The sequence below is a fragment of the Molossus molossus genome, unplaced genomic scaffold (assembly GCF_014108415.1).
Source record: "Molossus molossus isolate mMolMol1 unplaced genomic scaffold, mMolMol1.p scaffold_m16_p_4, whole genome shotgun sequence".
Lineage (NCBI taxonomy): Eukaryota > Metazoa > Chordata > Mammalia > Chiroptera > Molossidae > Molossus > Molossus molossus.
Window position 1 is genome coordinate 55,719,596 of NW_023425377.1, and position 13,594 is coordinate 55,733,189.

General features: G+C 39.0%; 1 protein-coding gene across 1 annotated transcript; it reads right to left on the reverse strand.

The window, feature by feature from the left end:
• Positions 1–1,306: 1,306 nt before the first annotated feature.
• On the reverse strand, positions 1,307–12,947 carry ZNF879 (zinc finger protein 879). The gene is made up of 5 exons (XM_036240302.1): positions 12,840–12,947; positions 11,093–11,160; positions 7,918–8,044; positions 7,359–7,454; positions 1,307–2,792 (listed from the first exon to the last, which is right to left on the reverse strand). Exons 2-5 carry the CDS (start codon positions 11,123–11,125, stop codon positions 1,345–1,347), a joined length of 1,704 nt encoding a protein of 567 aa, XP_036096195.1. The 5' UTR covers positions 11,126–11,160; positions 12,840–12,947; the 3' UTR covers positions 1,307–1,344.
• Positions 12,948–13,594: the final 647 nt, after the last annotated feature.

A 13,594-nucleotide genomic window follows, 5' to 3' on the forward strand; every position in this document is an offset into this window, starting at 1 on the left:
ACTTTTTTAATGAATGGTTGTGTAAAAAGTGGTCTTGCAGGTGGAACATTAAGTGACTCAGAAAAGTGTATTCCTCACAAAGCTGAAACAATGAGACTCAGTCCCAGGAAGCAAAAAATGAATTCAATGATTTTTGCTTTGCTTAAACTGAACCCCCGCCCCCATTACATTTCTATGTTGTTGTTTTTTAATAAAATTGGTATTTCAGTCCTTAAGTGATTCCTACTCCTAACAAACTAGGCAAGGGTGGATGATGTTGTCTTCTGTAAAGTTCAACTTTAGTCTGACTTGTGAGATAACTGCTCAAATTACATTTCAGAAATGCTTAAACAGACTAACTTGTTGAAAGATATAATAAGTCTACTTTGTAAAAAGAATCATCTGAACTTTGAGCCTGATTTATAGTGGCCTGTAGAACATAGGAAGTGAGTGAGCACCATGTGATGGGGGTTGAAAGTTTCCTTGTTCATTTTACCTCCAGAGAGGACAACTTAGGTCCCAATGATAGTAATCAGAGGGCTCAGCAAACAGGCACAACCTGGGGAGCCAAGAGTTATAACTAACTTGCAAAAGTAGTTGTCTGAATAACCTTTTCAACTTAATACAGCAAAGGTAATACATTTATGAAAAAAACAAGTGAAGTACTATACATTTTGTGATTTAAAATAAAGTGACTTTAGATTTGACTCAGAATTTGAAACAAGTACTCAGGGAGAAAACTCACAGGAATATACACCTGCATAATTTATAAAGTGATTTTTCTTTTCAAGTAAATGGCTTAGAAAGCAGAGGAGAAACAACCCAAAAGTTGTAACAATGAGGAAGTACAGATTTTGCTTTCAAATTAAAAAAAAAAAATTTTTAGTGACAGTGAGGTAGCTACAGGTCACCAGTTTACATTTCTTCCCCCAAAAAAATCCTTTTTAGTACAACTGGCTTCCATAACACCTAAATATAATTTTAAAAAAATAGATTCCCATATTAACTGGAAATTTAGATTTTATGATTGCACTTTTACATAAAACATGCTTCCCAGTGATGCTTCTGAAAGCTGGTGGCTGTTATTACACATCACCAGAAAGAAAGAAAAAATACTGACCCTTTGATGTTACAAATTCTATATTTTATATTTAGTAATAACTTAAGAGCATATAAAAAAAAATAAACATTTTACAGATGCTTTCCTAATATTCCTAAGATTATCCTACATTATGAGTCTGTGATGTTTGAAGAGGTCTATATTCTAAAGTTTAAGTACTTTTTATCACTTTCTCCCCAGGATGAATTCTTTGATATTCAGTACAGAATGAACTCCAGTTGGAAGACTTTCCACGTGCATTATACTTATAGTTTTTCTCCAGTATGAGTTCTCTGATGATTAGTAAGGGATGAGCTCTGACTAAAAGCTTTTCCACATTCTTCACATTTATAAGGCTTTTCTCCTGTATGAATTCTCATATGTGTCATAAGGGATGAACTTTGTCTGAAGGTTTTCCCACATACTTTACAGTTAAATGGTTTCTCTCCAGTATGAATTCTCTGGTGCTGAATTAGAGCTGAGCTTTGGTTGAAGGCCTTTTCACAGTCATTACACTTATAAGGTTTCTCTCCAGTGTGAATTTTTTGATGAGTATTAACTGCTGAGTGGGAACTGAAGGCTTTTCCACATTCTTTACAATTGTATGGTTTCTCTCCAGTATGGATTCTATTGTGTATATTAAGCCGTGAAATCCAGGAGAAAGCTTTTCCACATTCATTACATTTGTAGGGCTTTTCTCCAGTATGAATTCTTTGATGTTGTATAAGAGCTGAGCTTTGGCTGAAGGTTTTCCCACATTCTTTACATGCATAAGGTTTCTCACCTGTGTGAATTCTCTGATGTATAATAAGAGCTGAATGGTAACTGAATACTTTACCACACTCATAACAATTAAAGGGTTTCTCTCCAGTATGAATTCTATGGTGTCTACTTAGACGTGATATTGAAGTAAAGGCTTTTCCACACTGAGTACATTCATATGGTTTCTCTCCAGTATGAATTCTGTGATGTTGAATAAGAGATGAGCACTGGCTAAAGGCTCTCCCACATTCATTACACTTATAGGGCTTTTCTCCAGTATGAATTCGCTGGTGATTATTAAGGGATGAGCTACCTTTAAATGTTTTTCCACATTCATTACATTTATAGGGTCTCTCGCCAGTATGCATTCTCTGATGTCCAATGAGAGATGTAGTGAAACTGAATGCTTTTCCACAGTCACTACATATGTAAGGTTTCTCTCCAGTATGAACTCTCAGGTGCTGAGTTAGGGATGAGCTTTGGCTGAAAGCTTTCCTACATTCCTTACATTTATAGAGCTTCTCTCCAGTGTGGATTCTCTGATGTTTACTCAGAGAAGAACTGTGGAGAAAGATTTTCCCACAGATGTTACACCTGTAGCATTTTCGCAATGTATTGACTCCCAGTTGTTTAAATAGAACTGAATACTGCTGTGAATGGGGTTTCCTTCCTCTGGAAACAATTCTGGGTTTCCGAGTAAGTGATGATTTTAGACCAAAATTTTTCTCAAGTTCAATACCTACAAAGCTCCCCTCCTTTGTGTAAGTTTTTTTTATGGTAACCGAGACTTCCCTGAAAGGTTTGTTCTTTTTGCCCTGCTGCTTCTCTAGCTTATCTTCACTTACGTAGGTTTTCCCCAACTTGAAGTCAAAAGTATCATCACCTATGAGTTTATTCATTACTTTGTGATATTCTTCTTTGGAAACTGTGGTTTCAAACAAGCTCTCCCATCCTAAAATAAACAAAACATGTAAGTCTCCCCTGCATTGACAATAAAGAAAAGTGACATAAAAATATACAAGGATCACTAACAAATATATCCTTGGAATCAGGAAAGAATGGAAAAGAAGGGCAAGAGAAAGAAGCAGGATAAAGACATGGATGGGAAGGGTTTGAAGAAACTGATATATAGATAAGCTGAGGAACTCAGAGGAAATATGTTCCAGAAGGAGAAGCCAGGCCTGATCTGCTAACAAAGCTCAGCTCAGAAGGGTGCAGGGCATTTCTGAGTACAGCAGGATGTGTTGCTGCCCAGCTTCATCTTCCATGTCAGCCACCCTGTGTACTCAACGTAAATTCAAGACAAAACTGAAGAGGGCTATGAACAAAAAATAAAAGAGCTACTGCCCCTAAAAAGCTCTGTGAAACACCAGTCCTCAACTGATTTTGTTCTGGGACTCGTTCAAACAATGTTGTGATGGACATTAACTCACTCACTCAAAAAATATTTACTGAGTGAGTGCCCACTATGCATCATGCAAAGGTCAAGACTAAGGATTACAGGAAATATGGCAGACAAGAGTCTGATTTTCATAAGGTTTACAATCTAGTAGTAGGATACTGACAATAACCAATAAGGTTGAAACAAAGAAGTACTAAGAAGTGAGAGAACTATAAGAAAACAAACTAAAACAAGGTGATGTGTAGTAAGAGTGAACAAACTGATATTTTAAACTGCATGATAAGAAAATAAAATTAAACATGAGATCCAAATAACAAGAGGGCCATGCAAAACTGTGGATATAAAGATAATTGTAGTCATTAAAGTCAAGGGCAATACTACAGCAACCTGGGGAAAAGGGCCAGTAAAAAATATATATATATATATATAATTCCAGTCAGAAAAAATAGCTCACACAAAGACAAAGGTCCTAAGGCAGAAATAAGTTTTGTGTGGTTGAAGAACATAAAGAAGTCCATTGTGGCTTAAGCAAGAGGGAACAAGGGAAGAGTGCTACAAAGTAAAGTGGTAGGCAGGGACCATATCATGTGGGGTCTTGCAATATATAGAAAGAAATTTGGAATTTCTTTTAAGTATCACTGGGGGTTAGAGAGACATGATGGTTTTGTTTTAGAAGAATAACTATGGTTTTGTGACAAATGGACTGTAAATGAGGATGGGGAAAAAGAGTACAAGGGCAGATGGAGAGCAGCCAATTAGGAGACTGCCAAAATCTTCCAGGATAGAGGTGATGGCAGTTTGCAGTGGCATGGTAGTGGAGGAAGGCACATTTGGATTATTTTGGAGGCAGAGATGACAGATATATTCACCTATTAACAGAGTGTACATAGTAAATGACAGGAAAGACTCAAGGATAATACCTAGTTTCTGGCTTGGACAGCTCGATCAAGAGAGGTGCCAGATAATGATATGGAGAAAACTGAGAAAAGAGTACTTTCTTGAGAATAATTTGTACACTTTTTTGATCATTTACAATACACTGCAAGAAACAGAAGCAGTGATTCGAAAGGAATGAATGTATTGCCCTGGCAGGGTAGCTCAGTTGATTGGAGCATCATCCCATACACCAAAACACTGCAGGTTTCATTCCCAGTCAGGGCACATACCTAGGTTATGGATTCGATCTCCAGTTGTGGTGCACATGGAAGGCAACTGATCAATGTTTCTCTCTCTCTCTCTCTCTCTCTCTCTCTCTCTCTCTCTCTCTCAAATTAGTAAAAACAAAATAAAACATATCCTTGGGTGAGGATTAAAAATAAAGGAATGAATGAATGTATTTTATGAAAGAGCTTTTATTTCCTTACCCAAAAAGGAAATATACAATCATAAGAAAAATTAATCAAACTATAAAAATGAAAATACTGGTGTATTAAAAAATACTTCTACTTTAAAAATAAAATCAAGTTAAAACCAAGTTCTTTCTTCCTCCTCTTCATTTAAAAAAAATTGTGAGCTTCTCTCTACATTGATAAATGTAGGATGACACCATCACTTTAATGGCTATGTAACATTCCAGTGCATGAACACTTCATAATTTACTAAATCCCGAGAGTCATTTAGCTTTCTTCTCCCTCAGTAATCCCTCATATTATAACAAACATTCTTTTACACCACCTGTGCAACTTTGCACAATTATAAAATTATTTTCTTAAGATAAATTTCAAAACTTGGAATTGATTTTAGTAAAGCCAAATAGTCCTCCAGAAAGACTACCAATCAAAATCCCACTAAAAAGACTGCATATTACTCAGGGTATGTAGCAAAACACTGGATATGTATTTCCTAATTTCTAGTAATTTACTAAGGAAAAAAATGCTACCTCATTTTAGTTTAAATTTTATTGATTATAATGAGGTTGAATAGTTTTTCAAATAATCCTATGTCAATTTTCAATTCACATTTCTTACCTTTTTAATCACAATACTCATGCCTTTGTGCTGTAATTACTCTCTGGATTTTTTCTCTTTTTATCTTTGTATCATACCTTTATATTCTATAGCCATAGCAGTAATATTAATAGGAAAAACCCAGAAACTAAAATTTCCAAAAGATTGTTCAATTAATATGGTTCAACAATACAATAGAGTTCTTTCAAAGAGGTAGGCCTCTATTTAATAAGGGTTGAATAATTGAAGGACATTCACAATTTAAAACAGGCTCAAGAACAATAAGTATAATCAATCTCTCTGTTTCTCTCTTGTGTGTGTCTGTCCCTCTCATGCACAAACACACTCAAAAAATACTCACACAGTCTGAAAGGATAAATAAAATAAGTAAAATATCATGGTTGGTAAAATTTCAAATGAAACTCCCTTTCTAGCTCCTCTTTTCTATAATACTTGTACAAATAAAAAAAATTTTAAGTGCTCATTAAAGAATTAGCATCCATTTGATACTAATGATTTCTTTGACACCAGAAAGCTCAGAGTCAAATCTGAAACTCATTCTGGTCCTTACACTAGATACATTTATTTTCTAGAACTCTGCATAAATTTCTATTTTATTACATCATTATTCTTACAGTCAGCCTCCTTAAATTGTTACTAGAATGTGGCAGAGTATATGTAAGTATGTAATAGGAAAAAAGATCCCTGAAATAAAAAAAACTAGGCTTTTGAAAGCAAAGGGCCCAGTGAATGCCAAACAACAATATTTAAAAAATAAACTCCCTGATACAACCTAATATATTTTCTGAATTCCAAAGATGAAGAGGATATCCTATAATTTCAGACAGAAGACAAGGCCCCCCACCACCACAAAAAACAGTTGTCTATACAGAAAAGAGAGGAAACAGAATCACACTAACAGAATATTTTTTAGCAACACTAAGAATCCAAAAATAGTGGAGCAAAATCTGGACAATTTAGAGGAAAAAAAAAAAAAACCTGATGGCAGAATTCTAGATCCAAAAGACAATTACCACAGGTGAGGTAAAAAAAATTATTTTAGACATGCACAGAGTACACATGAACCTTTCCGAAAACATTATTTTTTTATTTTTTTTTATCCTCACCTGAGGACACTTTTCCATTTTTTGTTCAGATAGAGTGGGAGGAAGAGACAGAGAGAGAAACAGCGACATGAAAGGGACACATCGACTGGCTGTCTCCCACATGACTCAAACAGGGCCGGGGACAAACTGCAACTGAGGTATGTGTCCTTAGCAAGAATCAAACCTGGGTCTCTCTGGACCGCAGGCCAATGCTCTAACCGCTGAGCCAAACCAGCCAGGGCCTGAAAATATTATTTAAGAACATATTCTAGTCAAACCAAAGGGAAAAATCTGATGACAGAGTTCATGAAAGAAAACACAAGACTGAATGGATACAGAAAGCCTGTCTCCTGCCATCAAGAGAAATAAATGCTGGATAAGCAGCAAAACTCAAAATAGAAAGCCATCCTCTTGTGCCAGAAACAAAAATAAAAATTCCACGTAGAAGAGAAAACGAGAGCTTATGATCCAGCAACCCAAGAGGTTTTAGAGATTGAGAGCTATGTCCTGACAGCCAGGGTCTAGAACATACTATCTTGAGAATTTTCACATAAATTTAGGACAAAGGCATGATGATTATCTGCAAACCTTCTGATAACTGTTATCATTTTGCTACCCCTGCTTTCTCTCTCCCATGTTACACATAAATACAAGTACATGTGGTTTTTCTTTTCAGCTGAATCATGGCAATAAATTGCAGACAAAAAAAATTAAAGCAAAAACCCAAGGAAAATACAACCCAGTAAAAGCTAGGAAAAAGGGGGAAGATATGAATCACAAATTTTCACATACTATATAATGTATTACATATTCTGCATTCAAATTATAAGGAGCATATTAAAAAAGTGCAACTATAATGGGAGAACCCAACTTTCCCTCTGAACTTACTGTTATCAAGTACTCAAATAGGGAAGAATGTGAAGATATATCCTTCCCAGCATTTCCCACCTGGCCTGGCACATCAGCAAGGGCCCTGGTCAACGTCAGCTGAGAGGTCTCATCAGTAACCAGCAGTATCCAGGCAGTTAGACAAACTATACCCATTTCCAGTGTCTGTCACTTACCTAGAAATGCGCCATGAGAAATTTCATTTTCCACCATACAGAAGTCTTCCCCTTGCTGTAACTGGAAGATAACCTTTGGTTTGGAAGACATAATCCCTGTTTGTGAGCAAGAAAAAGAAAATGAGTCCATAGCAGAGACATGGGCAGCCATCCTGGCACACAAATGCAGCCCCAGGACCCTAGGCCAGAGGGACAGTCCAAGGAAAGAGAGAAGTTTGTTCAGAGAGAGAAGTTTGTTCAGAGAAAATAGCCAGGAGGGATAAAGCTAGAGTTCTGACTGCACTCTTCTAAGCTGGACTCTCCTGTGAGATGCAGAGGAACAGAATTCAGGGGGTAGGAGACAGGAAAAGCACAGAAAGGATGTCCATCATCAACTCTACCATGCTGAAACCTTCTCAGCAGCTGAGGGGAATAGCAACTGCTACTCTCAAAGCCCATCTACTGGGGTGGTGGGCTGAACCTGGCCAAGCCCTCAATGTCCTCCTTGGAGAGAGCACCAAGATGCTCCCTGCCCCCCCCCCCCCCGAACAGATTTTGCATCACAAGGCAAGGACCTTACCCAGAGAGACTAGAGTGTTGTAGTTTTCCAGCATCACCTCCCTGTACAAAGTTCTCTGCACAGAGTCCAGGCACAGCCACTCATCCCAGCTGAAGAGGACCGCCACATCACTGAATGTCACAGAATCCTGTAAAGGCAAACCCATTTCCACTCACCCAGGACCATCCCCACAAGAGGATGACTAAGCAGCAACCCTGTCACCATTCAGGGTCCTGAGCATTTCAAGCCAAATACTTCCTGATCACTCCTCAGTTACTAAGCACGTATTTATCACATACCTACTGTGAGTGAAGCACTGTGCCCTCAGAAGCTGAAGCATAGCAGCCAAACAAGATAAGTACTTAAAATCATTAAACAAAACCAGAATGATGGACACACAGAATTTCAGACATGGAAACATACAATCATTGAGACCAAACTCTCATTGTACAGATGAGATATCAGAATCAAGTTTTAGAAGGAGGCTCCAGCACACTCACTCACAGAGGAATTGGTGTGGCTGGACCGTCACCACTTTGGGCTATCTCTGTGTCGTAGGGGAGGGAAGGCTCTGAAAATACCCCAGGCATGGCTTTGTCAGGAGAGGGCCCAGGTTGGTGGGCTGCATTAACATTTCAACAAGAGCCCAGTGAGAAGGCTGCAGTTGGAACCCTCCCTGTCCACCAGAGGCTTCTCTCCTGCTTCACTGGAACATTCACCTTTTTTAAATCAGTGGCCCCTTTTCTTACTAAGAAACTTTTTTATTTTTAAAGTAACTTTAAAAAGATCAATAGGTGGAAAAAAAAAAAAGACATAGTAATCTAACTTTCTACCCCCAGAAACAAATTTTGTTAACTTCTTCTTTTTACATGCTAATATGGCTTTACAGTTAAACAAAAATGAGATATGATACAGATACCTATATCCCACTCAACATGTTTTATTTGCTGTCCATCATTTCACTGTATATCAATCAGTTCACATAACTGATTGGGCATAATCCACTGGTGGGCCTTTAGGTTATTTACACTTTAGTAACTCTAAAAATGCTGACTTGAGCATCCCTGTACATCACCAGAAAAGTGTGCAAAGCTTATTTCCTTAGGACACATTTCTAAAGGTGTAAGTGTTAGGTCACAGTTTGCTTTCTCTTTACCATCCCCCAAAACCTAGGAAGGAGGTCACAAGGCCAGGAATATTCTGACCTGTAGAGGCAAACACAAATTAAAAATAAGAAGCTGTTGGAAACTAGGGAAGAACCTTCTGCTCCCCTGCTCTGTTTTGTTCCTGAATTTCTTTCTCAGGCCTTTCCAATTGTATGTAAACCTTTTTAATGGCTAAATAAGCCTCAAAACTCAGGAAAGTTTACTCAAAGACCTGGTAACCATCTCTTTGAATGTGCCAAGATCCTAGTTTCCTGGGAGGAGATAAGCCTAACTTGTCAACTGACAAATTTGTCAAACTGCAAAACTGGGATGAATCCACTCATCTACATACATAAGAGGGGCTTTCTATCTTTGCAATCTCTTTAGTGGATTGCCTGTGATACACATCACATTCTGGCTTAAAGCTTACTCAATAAGAGTGTTTACTTTCTCTTCAACTTTTGTAGAGAGGTTTTTTGGGTTGGGAAGAGATTGTTTTTAATTGCATTTCCCTAAGTGCCATGAAAGGGCAAAGAAGGAAAGAAACTGCTGTGGACCAGATGCTTCCCTCCGCAGAGGCTTGCTCACTTCCTCAAAAATGCCAGAGTTGCAACTTCTTTTCCTTTTGTTGTAGGACAAGGTAAAACTATGAAAATTCTGGGACAAGAGGAATAGGGAAACTGAGGCAGGAGTGTTAAACAAAGCCAAAAAATTCTGCAGGCCACTTATCTTGGGAACAAGGTTAAAACCTCTCCTTCTCACAGAAGAATGCAGAAAAGGAGGGGAACAGAAGGTAAGAGGAAGAAGAGGAATCAGAGACCACTTACTGCAAATCATCCCGAGGTTGTTAGGATAGAAGAGAGGAGAGAAGAGTGTAAACAAAAAGACCAGGAGTTGGGATTTAATTGCCAGGTACCTCTCATCAATTGTGGGAAAGCCATAACAAAGAAAAGGGGAGACTTTTAGAGTTAATCTGTACTAGGATGTCTAGCAAATGAACTTTTTAAAAAACTTACAGACAGGCAGAAAACTGCCCACACTACTTGTTCTTCCGATTAGCTGAGAGCCTGTCTGTGCTCCATTAGCCAGATAAATAGGTTTGCTTGCTTTGTTTCATTAATAAATGTGCATGCTTTAATGTTTTAATAAATTCACTTGCATTAAAGTTTTAATAAATTCACTGACCACAACACAAATATTATCTAGAGTCTCTTATATAAATTGTTCTATATGATGCCCAGCCAGTGTGTCTCAGTGGTTGAGCATCGACCCATGCACCAAGAGGTCACCAGTTCAATTCCCAGTCAGGGCACATGCCCAGGCTCTAGGCCCAATCCCCAGTGGGGACATGCAGGGGGTGGCCAGTTGATGTTCTCTTTCATCGACGTTTCTGTCTCTCTCTTCCTTCCTCTCTCTAGGAGCAATAAAAAAAAAAAATTCTTCTATATGAGAAGATGAGGATCGAGATTGGAGAGAGCCCACTCCCTCTGACTCAAGGGGCTGTCCAGTAATACTTCTCTGGTGTCTGTGAGAGGTGCATGTCACATTTTCACTATCTACATGAGCCCAGTACTCCTTGTCAGTCCAAAATAGCCCAATATTAAGTTGTATCCTTCACCACACGTGCTGACTCAAAGGTCTGCTTTCCTGGATCTCCTAGAAAATCACTTGGACCCTTACCAAGAACTGCTATAGTTGACTAGAAAGACAAATGCCATGCCTTTCCTCTGTGAATCTCCAGAGTTGTGAAGCAATTATTTGACTCCTCCATGTCTTTGACTTCCATTGAGCAAAAACACCCTGGATCCCTCACAAAGCTCTGGGTCAGACATGGGCATGGTATTGAGTGCCCATTCAATTCCTAGTCAACAAGAACTTAACTGTTCAAGAATTCACAATGAGACTGGCCCTGAGGCAAGGAAAACACCTTCCTTCCTCACCTACCAGGCCCTGTGATTCCTCTGTGGGCTTACTACTAGATAAACTCAACAATGAACGAAGAAGGTTCTTGAACCTCTAAATCCTGAAGGCATTCAAGAAACTTCACTCACCTGAGCCTGGGCCGGTAGCAACTTTGTGGCCATTTCTCCTTACCTACTGCCCCTCTTAGAGAAGGTACCTGAAATGAAGAAAGAAGCTGTGACTTCTCTCCATCCTGTCAGCACTCCCACCTTCATTAGGCCACACCAAGTTACAAACTCCACACTCAGTACCCTACATCGGGAACCTGGTATATAGCCAGGCAATCTCAAGTTAAGGGGCCTTCAGCTTGGTCACCATAACCAGGGGTGGGTAGCAAGCATACTTCCAGTCACTGGGCCTGCTACCTGTCAGCTAGTGGCTTATGAATAGATGAATTAAACTAAAGGATTAGCACGATCTTAAATGCATTAATAGAGTAAAGGGCAATCATTAGACTCACAGAGTTAAATTAATGAAAAATGACATAAATATTGTACACATCTGCACTTTGATATTTTGAGCTATAATAACTATAATTATTAAAATAAAAAGAATACTGCACGAGCCTAACAAGCCCAGGGACCAAAAGTAACCACACAGGATAGTCTGAACATTAACTCCTAAATGGGCAGGTCATGGTGAGTAGTCATATCCCAGACCTATGGCTTCCTTCATAAAAGGTTAATCTTTACCCTAAGCAAGACCTGTCTATTGTTCTTGTGTATCTAGAACACCTCTTTGACATGTCAGAATAATTTTCACTTCCAGCTCTTCAAAAAGATCCACTAGCAGCAGAGTACAACAACGAAACTCCCTGTTGCCCACATATCCTCTCTCTTCCATGTAATTGTTAAATGTTAACTATCCTGTACCCACCAATGTAAAAACAATATGTATCTCTCCATTTTGCTTTTTATACAATCCTAGAGATTTTCCTGCTTTGCTTTCTCCCACCCCCTTAATCTAGTAACCTTCTTTACATTATCTCCTTTGACTCTAAATACATAAAAAGAGCTATAAAACTGCCATTCTCCAGAGTATTTTCTCAATCCAGTGAGGTCTTGCTACCACGGATGTGCTCAAATAAATTCTTAAAGCTTTGAAGGTTTCTTTTGACAATTACAACTCTTCAAATGTCATCTGAAGAACTTGATGTCCTTTTAAGAAATAGCTAACTAAAAATTCCTCTCTTCTCTTCCTTTTGAAAGCTGTGCTTCCTTTATGAAGAAGAGTTATCATGGCTGCTGAAATGTAAAAGGCGCCATTTACCTACCTACCTTCCTTTCCCCACCCTGGAAAAATACAAAACTCAGAAGGAATAGTGTCACTAGCTGGAAACGAACTTGAGAGAGAGAGAGAGAGAGAGAGAGAGAGAGAGAGAGAGAGAAGGGAATTATTTAGCAAGAGGACAAAATTACTACAAACAACAAGAACAAAAAATAATTTAGTTAGGTCACTCTAGGAAAACGATGCCAAACAAGCAAGGTTTGCAAAAATGGATAAATCTAAAATAAAATGTAAACTCGGGGAGTAGTAGAAGAACCAACAAAAGCTACAAGCGGAAAACCACCACAGGGTTCACGAACCCTGAAACGAGACACAGCTTTCTGCAATCCTTTTTCTGAGACCATTTCTCCAGGAGCCCGGCGGAGGCTGAAGTCTCAGGGTCTGGCGGTGGCAGCTCCGACTTCCAGCCTCCGCAGGGGACCTCTCCGGGCAACGCCCCCCTCCCCGGGTCGCGTTTAACTGCCGAAGAGGCCGCTGCTGGGACGCCCGAGCTGGCACTCCCTGTCCCGGCACCGCTGCAGCAAGTGCACACCCCGGGCCCTCTCTCACCGGCAGTCTGTGCCCGGCCCCACCACACGAAGGGTAGGTGAAGCGGAGGACCTCACTAGACAAGCAGAACACCTAGCATAGGAACATTTTTCACCTCCAGGCCGCCCGGCGTAATTGCGCCTGCGCACCGAAGAGCCAATGGGTCCCCAGCCAGAAGCATAGTACTTTTCCTTTTGAACTGTATTTCCCAGACGTCACCGCAGCAGATATCTCTATGGTAACCGAGAAGGGCCAATAGCGGGAAGGTTGGCGAACGCTCTTGCTGGGCTCCAGAGAAGATTGAACGTGTCTTTCAGCATCAGCTCTAACCACTTAACCCTCTCGTGACCCTTTTTATTCGTAATTATAATGATAATGATAATAAGAGGGGAAAGTGATCATGTATTTTAAAATGTGGGAAATTAGGTTCTTGGCTGATGCTTATTCTTGGTTGGTGAGAGAAGTGTTAGAATCTGTTACAAATTTTTGTATGTTCAAATTTTGTAACCTATAAAATACATACTTTCAACCGAAATTTACATTAGGTAAAAGTAAAAACATAAACCCAGTATATCCATTTTCATGACACTTATTCTTTTAAAATAGTTCATTGTAATCATGCTTGTCTTCCAGAATTGACTGTATCAAACTGTATCCTCCCTGACTGGCACCATACACACCAAATAATAAGTGCTCAATAGTGTTGAAAAAGTGATTTTTAAAATAATCAACAATACAGTTTATAAAGACAAACTTAATACTAAAGGGCACTTGAA